Source organism: Rattus norvegicus, chromosome 9 (assembly GCF_036323735.1).
Source record: "Rattus norvegicus strain BN/NHsdMcwi chromosome 9, GRCr8, whole genome shotgun sequence".
Taxonomy (NCBI): domain Eukaryota; kingdom Metazoa; phylum Chordata; class Mammalia; order Rodentia; family Muridae; genus Rattus; species Rattus norvegicus.
Genome location: NC_086027.1, coordinates 80,438,021 through 80,446,299, shown reverse-complemented (window position 1 = coordinate 80,446,299; position 8,279 = coordinate 80,438,021). Strand labels below are relative to the sequence as shown.

General features: G+C 40.0%; 1 protein-coding gene across 1 annotated transcript in view; it reads left to right on the top strand.

Moving 5' to 3' along the window:
- Positions 1-959: 959 nt before the first annotated feature.
- The window catches only part of Abca12 (ATP binding cassette subfamily A member 12), a 173,220-nt gene continuing 165,900 nt past the window's right edge, over positions 960-8,279 (top strand). The window contains exon 1 of the mRNA NM_001427691.1: positions 960-1,261. Coding sequence (NP_001414620.1) covers positions 1,193-1,261 — 69 coding nt within the window. The 5' untranslated portion in view covers positions 960-1,192. The remainder of the gene's footprint in view (positions 1,262-8,279) is intronic.

The following is an 8,279-nucleotide window of genomic DNA, read 5'->3' as shown; positions in this document are numbered from 1 at the left end:
TTTGGCAAGTAGACTCTCGATCAATCAGGTCAAGCAGTAAGAATCAGAGATGAATTTGATTGGCTTATATGGTCTGTCTTTTTTATCCAGTAGCGATTCTTAAGCACCGATCATACACAAAGCACTGTGATCTATAATCATTCGTGCCCTCATAGAATTTTTAATCTAATTGAGATATTCAAAATAACAACAAGGCAGCAATATAAATTACTGGAGAGAGATAGTAGAAAGAACTGTAATGAGCTATAAAGAGGGAGAGATATATCTGATGAGGTCATTTAAAGGCCTGTGTGGAAGCTGCCATCGTGGAGATAATTCTGAGAGGTGCAGGTCTACATGGGCAGAGAGGACAGAAGAAGCATTCTGGGTCACTTTGTGTCTCCTGCAAACTGTAACTTCCCACATGTTGTTTTGTTACCTTTCACTGACCACTAAACCTAGGAGCTGGGACTCAATTGGCCTGGTCACCTTCCCCAGATCAGAACATTACATTTTAAGCTAAAGTTTGGAGCTTTCATAGTCTATCATCTAATCATGGGCTGAGATTACAGCTTTGCATCTGATTTAAAACATCCGATTAAAACATTTAAAACACGCCAGGAGTCTCACTCTCTGCCCTAAGGAACCTGTAAAATCCTCAGTGCCCAGTCCCCGTCACAGCAGGGACTATGTGTAGGGAAGAAAGCAAAGGGATGTAGGACAAGTCCTACTGGCCCTTCCAGGGTCCCGCCTAATTCCTATGACGCGTCTAGTGCAGGTGACATGCTCTCTAAGGTGTGGAGAGGCAGTTAATTTCTGGAGAGTAGGAGGTGTGGGTTCACCTTTTGTTTGTTTTACAGTGGGGCATTATCTGAATGATACTCATTCTGTCTGGAGTGTGGACTTCGCACAAGAGGCATTATTTTACAATAAGCACAAGCCACTGAAAGGCCCGGAGGTGGCTCCTCATTCCTGAAGACATTTTGGTTGAGAAGAGTTTCTTGGTTAAGGATTTACTGACGGGAAAAGCATTGGGAAGAGAAGAGCTGTGGGCCTCTTACCCCAGGCCCTACGAAGCTATGCCGTGAAAAGGCTCCCGACCCATCGGCATACAGCAAGTGAGACGGGACACCACTTCTCTTGAGGACCGGAGGAAGAGTCGGGAATTTTTTGTTTTGTTTTGTTTTGTTTTTTTGTTCAGAGTGTCTGAAGGATGGCTTCCCAGTTTCATCAGCTTCGGATCTTGGTGTGGAAAAATTGGCTAGGTGTCAAAAGGCAGCCGGTGAGGAGTTCTTGGGTTTGTTTTGTCTAAGGTGGGAGCGTGGGGATGCGAAGCAGTAAATCCTGAAATGTGATGTTAATGAGAGCTAGACAGAGAAGAGCTTAAAGGCATTTTTTCAAAAGAGAAATAAGATACTTCGAGTTCTTGCCTCCATCTGTCCTTCAGCTAATGGGGCGAGTCTTAACATGCCCCCAAAGCAGCCTTTTGATTTGAGTAAATTGAAAGAGTAAATCGGGACGCTCCTTGGGCAAAGCAGAGGATGTACCTTGTGACTGGATGAACTGGTACTGGCGTGGAAGTTTGGATGCAAGCCAGAGTGCTTTGAGAAAGAAACGAGGTGTGTTTCCAATGGGATGAATGAAAGTAACATTTGAACACATCGGAGATGGGAAGGACTGTTCTAGAAAGGGAAAAGTAGTAAGAACTTGGTTGAAAAGACTGTAGGGTAAAGGCTGCTAGAATGGAAAAGCTTTGAAAGGAATTCACGTATCTAAAAATCTTTTACTGGAAATGAGATCGTGTGTGTGTGTGTGTGTGTGTGTGTGTGTGTGTGTGATATATATATATATATGTATATATATATACACACATATATATGTATATGTCTCACATACATATTCCTGTTTTTAAGAATACCACTGACTCTCTTTGCTGTTTTTTTTTCCCCACATCATTTTGAAAGTCTTACATTAATGCTTTTTTTTTAAATTACAAAGACAAGTTATTCAGAACTCCACTGTACAGAGTCCAGAGTCCAGAGAGCTGAGGGAGGAGCATGTTTCTGTGAGTTGTGCATTCAGAAGAGTGTATAAGAACTAGAGAATCCCAAGCCTTATTGAATCCTTCTCTTTAGAGCAGTCACTCCAGCCTCTGTGGGGTAATGCAGCTATGCAAATGCAAATCAGTTTCATCATAAAACCCAGCGTTTGATCCAGGCTCCTTATCTCTCTCTGCGCTGGCTTGTGGAGCCTGCAACCCCAGTATTCTAATGTATGTACTCAAAGGAAGAATTAGTTAGGTGGTTACTTACGCTAGGGAATTTGATAGGCAGGGCTTTAAGTCATAAAGCGTCATGTGATTGAATGGGTGTGATAAACTGATGAAATCATTGACTTTGTTTGTTTGTTTGTTTGTCAACTATAAAACCAGCACAGAAAAAGAAATTCGCCCATACTTCCCTCGTGGGTGATTCTGGGTGTCGTTCAGCAGGGCAACACAGTTGTCGGTATGTGGATGTCCCGAGCATGAGTTGGGGCTCCTCCCAGGATCACCCAGCACCTATCACTTGAGCTCTGGTTTTTCTACTCATAAAATGGGCACAAGGTCTGTCAGATTTATCCTATAATGTGGAAAGATCTAAGTGCGGACCTAGATTCCCAGCTGCTTTCTAATAAGTCTAAATTGCTGAGGAATTGGAGTAATACGGACATATTATTTTATTCAAATTAATGACAAAAGTTCATTTGAACAGAGAATGCAGAAGACATTATTTAAATATATATTAAAAAACAGAAACCAAACCAACCAACCAAACAAAAAACAGTGAAAGCTGGTATATTGTTGACAAAATCAGTGCTAAAGTTGCCTGCCTTTTGGCATTCAGTTTCTAAAATCTTAATCATTTAACCCCAACCTCCCCAAAACACGCACCGAGATTTCAAGTGAATATTTTTCTCCCCAGTCAGGATTTTAGAATGCCAGCATTTTTATCTGTACGTTAATTCTGAAAATGGTATGTCAAAGACAGACATTCATACTCAAGAAAATCCGAATGAAGGTGTGTGATACTGGAAATGAACTGTCCTTACTGAATGACAAGCAAAACATCAGTATCACCACTATGTCAACTGCCCCTAATTTAGAAAAGCATCGTCTCAAAGTGAGATGGTGGGAAAGAAAGATTACAAAGGAAGATAACGGAACCAATGAGTGCAGAAACAAGGGCACAAGAAAGAAAAGGAAAGGCGAAAAATATTCAGGTAGACGGGGTACTGTGGAGAAAATTCAACTGCTCACGGCAGGATGGAGAATGTCACAAGAATTATCGATAACTATATGATTCAAGAAAAGAATGTTAAGAATAGCCTAAGTGTTCATCTGGGGCATACTTTGCAGGGACATCTTCTCTTAAAACTGCATCTGAAATGAATTTCACTTTTACTTAGAAAACCGCAGATGAGAATTTCAAAATATTTAGGGATATGCAACTGACAATTTTACAGAATTCCAGAGAGTTATCCAAGAACTTATCCAAGATTACACCATGGCTCCAAGAATCAAAGTCAGATTTCCCCAGTGATGAATCTGTTATCTGTACTACGATTTCTTTTTGTTTCTTCTAAGTTTTCTATCTTATTTTCTCTGATCTTTGCTCAGAGTTGAGCCCACCAAAGAAGAGGTTGTATCTACTGTATAGGCCATAGATATTTTCTATTTATTTAATAGATTTCTGATGATATACTTCTCGGTTATGGTGGGAAATGTATTAAGTACCAACAGAAATGGTGGGTAGCAGAGAAAATCAAGTAGATGTTACTCTGCTGAACTTGGAATTTAAAAATTATGGGCAATGAAGACAGATTCCAGAACAGCAACAGGAGGCTCCTTAGTGAGAGAAAGGGGGACCGCAGAGAGTTGTGGGCTGAAAGACAGGGTTAAATGGGAGAAGGGATTATCTTTCATTTAGAAGATGGGTCCTAAATAGGGGCTTCAAGTCTCATCAGAAGCGGATTCTAATTTCAAACTTCTGACCTGAAGAGGAAAAATTCATGCTAGTTGAATATTTTCCTTTCTATATGCTTAGCTGGGGACCACACTCAGCTCAGGGGAGGACAGAAATTGCTCCTATGGACATTCTCACGTTTGTCAAAATGGCACTGTGGACCAAGTTTGCCCTCCCTCTCTCTCTGCCCTTCTTGCCCCTCTTCCCTTTAGAGAGACTAGAGAATGAAGGGAGAAGCCTTAACATGGGTTGGTCTGTGTGTTAAAATAAACTTTGCATGAGAATCAGCTGGGACTAAGTTCTACTCCCAGGTTTAATTCTTTTATCAGTTTAATAGAAAGTAAGTCCTGTATGGTCTACTTGGTTGTGTGAGTGAATGTTCTGGTCCTTTCACCATGTGGAGATGGAGGACCAATGATGTCCTTTCATTCCTTTTAACTGCTTGAAAAACTTTTTTCCATTTGCTAATTATGGCACCTGATACATGGCAGATACACATGTTTTAAGTTCTGTCAAGAAATGTGAAGTGAACGACATGAAGGTGCTTTAGGAATTGGAGCAATGAAATCCCAGCAATAATGTGTTGCCCTACACGCAGTATGACATACAGGGGCGAAAACTCTAGGATGAAACCCAGGGCTTACTTGTATGCTAGCTTTGCAGACTAAAGAAAAAAACTCCCATTGCCAACCCAACAGAGTACGTTGTTTCTATATCCATCAGAGGACATTTGCCTATCTCCAAGACGGTATTGTAATTCATAAGGACAGAATCCAGAAAATTGATTTATTGTTAGTCACTTAATTGACTTATTGAGTTATTATGTTCAGGGCAGCATTGAATATCAGAACTTCCAACTGACTAAGGTGTCCATGTCACCTATAATGCCTTATTTTGGAGGTAGAACTAAGGTTTATCCCAGATTTAAGATCCTGAGCTCTTATTTTGAATGTGAATCTTGGGCTCCTCTGTTGCTTTCAGTAACGGTCATCCTTGTCTTATAGGGAAATGCAAAATGAAATGGATAAAGGAGAAGGAGGCAGTGTATTCAGTGGATTTTATGTTATGAAAGGTTGGACAACTTTTATTTTCAAGTTTGTAATAAAAAGTTATGATTCTAGATTACAGGAAGACCTTTAAATGACTTTCAATGCTCTCTAGCTTCGAAATAATAAAAACTCTTTTACTAGTCTCAAGGATGAACTAATAAAAATATAATATTCAGATCAAAGCAAGCCAGAGTTCTGTTCTGTAGTGTTTAATCTAAATAGCTTAGTGGCTAATTGCACTGGTGCTGAAGCAGGACTCTAGGTTCAAACATCCGCTCTATGGCTTTGCGCCTTCTGGAGAGGCTTATTTCGTCTTCTTGTGTTTTCCCACCTGCAAGAGAAAATGAACCTGTTATGCTAAGTGAGGTACACAAGCTAAGTGTGTCCCAGCATATGAGACAGTCACAGGATAACTTTCAAGAGACAGTTCTTTTTTTCCATCATGTGGGATCCAGGGATCAAAATCAGGCTGTCAAGTATGTCTATCCACTGAACCATCTTGAAATTCAGGGAAATACACTTCAAAATGAGACTAGTAGAGAGAGTTATTGAAGATACCCTGGGAGTGAAAAGATTTTTTTTTTCCCTCTCTTCAGATACTTGCAAAACTCTCATGCAGACAGGCCAAACTAAAATAAGCAAGTGGTGAGTAAAGGAAGGAAAAATTTTGCATCAATATTATCAAAAATGACAGACAGCATCCATTGTCTGATAATGTAGTCTCAGGGCAGTAGACTTGTCACTAGAAGGAAGCGTGAGGCTGAATAACTGTATGGCATAGATGCTCCCCCTAACTTTTGATGAGTCAGTTATGTGCCCCTGGCATACATAGTCTTCAGTCCTTTCTGTCTATGAACATTAGTCACACGGTTCCTCTGTTTGAAAGACTTCTATTTCATCCCCCCTCCCCCATCTAATGTACATGTCTTTTCTCCTTTCTGACCCCTTTTTACCTTTGAGGCTTTTCCAATGATCTTTCCTTGAATTACCATCCCTTTCACACTATCTTTCTACACCGTAGCATTGTCTATTACATTCATTGTATTTTTTTTATGTTTCCTCTCCTTAAAAGATGGACTATTTTATTCATTTATCTTTATGCCATGGTATACAGTAGGTGCTCAGCAAGTGTGGATGTATTAATGAATGCACAAACCTTGTGTAGATGAATACAGTATTATATGTTCAATGTTAAGTACCCTTAAGAGTCTCCCAGACTATGGTGAAGTAGACTAGATGGTTAATGCAAGGCATTCTGGTTTTATTTTGGCAAAATACCCCTAACTAAATTGAGTGCTGATACCCAGTATTATTCATTTGTTACATAACCAACTTCGAATCACTGTGGAGCAAGAGGTGCTGGTGTCTGTAAGGGCAAGGTGATAATGTGACCATGTGAGACACACAAAGAATAAAACCGGAAGGAATGGTGTAGCTATAATAAAGTGGATCACATGCTCTAAAGCATTCCAACCCCACTGACAACAATCCACGTGCAATGAACGCAGCCCTTCAGTGAGTCTGATTAGACACCTAGGCCCAGTCAGTATCTGATCTGGGTAAAAGGGTAAAAGTCTGTAAGTGATATTTTAAAGTCATTCCTTCAAGTTTTAAAATAGGCATTGAAATTTAACTTAACTATGTTTTTTTTAACTTTCCCATTAGTACAATAACCAGAAAATTCTAACAATGTTAGGCACAAATAAACTCAGACAGACTGGCAGGAATTACAGTAAACAATTCCGACAAAGTAGTAGAGGTAAGAATGACCTAAAGTCGAAATGATAGCTTTTTTTTTTTTTCGAAAATCAGTTTTGTGAGATTTCTCAAAGCTTCTGAAACAATGGTTCTTACAGATGTAAATGGGGCTGTGTGATTCATTCTAGCTGTTGGGTTCTACAGATCAACTCTCAGTGGAAATTTGGGGGTCAGTTTACATTTGATTGGCGCCAGTTGCTGTGGATGACATCACCGAGTGTAGTTAATAAAAACGTCGTCCAGTACCTCCATTCACGTGCCCAACTTGAGAGTGACTAAGAACGAGACGCATCAAGACACGTGTGTGAAGGTGTCATAATGAAAGCCATTGTTTTGTACGCTAACTAAAAACTAATTAAAAGAAAAACACACAAAACCGAACGAAAATCATGGCGCTAGGATGGAGCTCCGCGATAGAATACTTGCTTGGCATGTGTTAAGCAATGAAATGTGAAAGCCATGCATCCTGCCCTCACACCCACAGTCTTACAAAGATAAGATTCAACACACTACCCCTTCCCTTCTCCCCCCACAATCCTATACACCCTTCCCCACTTCATATGAATGGTCTAATTACTGACCATTGCCCCATGGAAGGAAGCCTGGGCTGCTGTGACAGTACGTTGGGATAGCTTGCAACTGCACACCTAAAGAGGCCACCATATGGGCCCTGCTGATTAGCCTGCTTGTAACCCAGCAGCCTCATTAGCTGATGTTCCTGGGTCATGCTTGTCCCTCTGTTTCATTTGTTGGTTTGTGCAAAGCATGTGCCCAACCCATGAGCTGACTTCCAGGTCGCAATCACATTTATCTCAACGTTAAAAAGCGCCCTCCAAGTTTAAGAGCCTTGTATCTGGGCAGATAGAATTTCTGCCTACAAAGCTTGTCTGTTTGTTATGTCTTTTCCTACTGCTCTGTCTTTATATTTGTGTTTTCAGATTGGATCTGGACCTTTTTTGAGAAGAGATACAGAGATCTTTAAAACAATTTCCACACTTTTCATTTTGAAATAATTTCAAATTAAAAGGAAAGTCATTAGGACAACACACACACACACACACACACACACACACACACACACACACACACACGTCCACCACCATTAGAGGCTAGCACTAATATTTTAGTGTGCTTTTCTCTATATAAATGTAAAACACTATCAGATTCATAGATTCTCAGCTTCTAATTATGAACAGAATCCTTTTGTTTTTAGTTTGTGCACAAAATAATGGACCCCATTATGACATTTTCATGTATTTATCTTTTTAATGTATTATTTATTTAATGTATATGACTACACTGTAGCTGTCTTCAGACATACCAGAAGAGGGCATCAGGTCCTATTATAGATGAACCACCATGTGGTTACTGGGAATTGAACTCAGGACCTCTGGAAGAGCAGCCAGTTCTCTTAACTGCTGAGCTATGTTTCCAGTCTATCATGTATTTATCTTGATGTACTTTGTTTTTGTTTCTATATGTCCTTAGA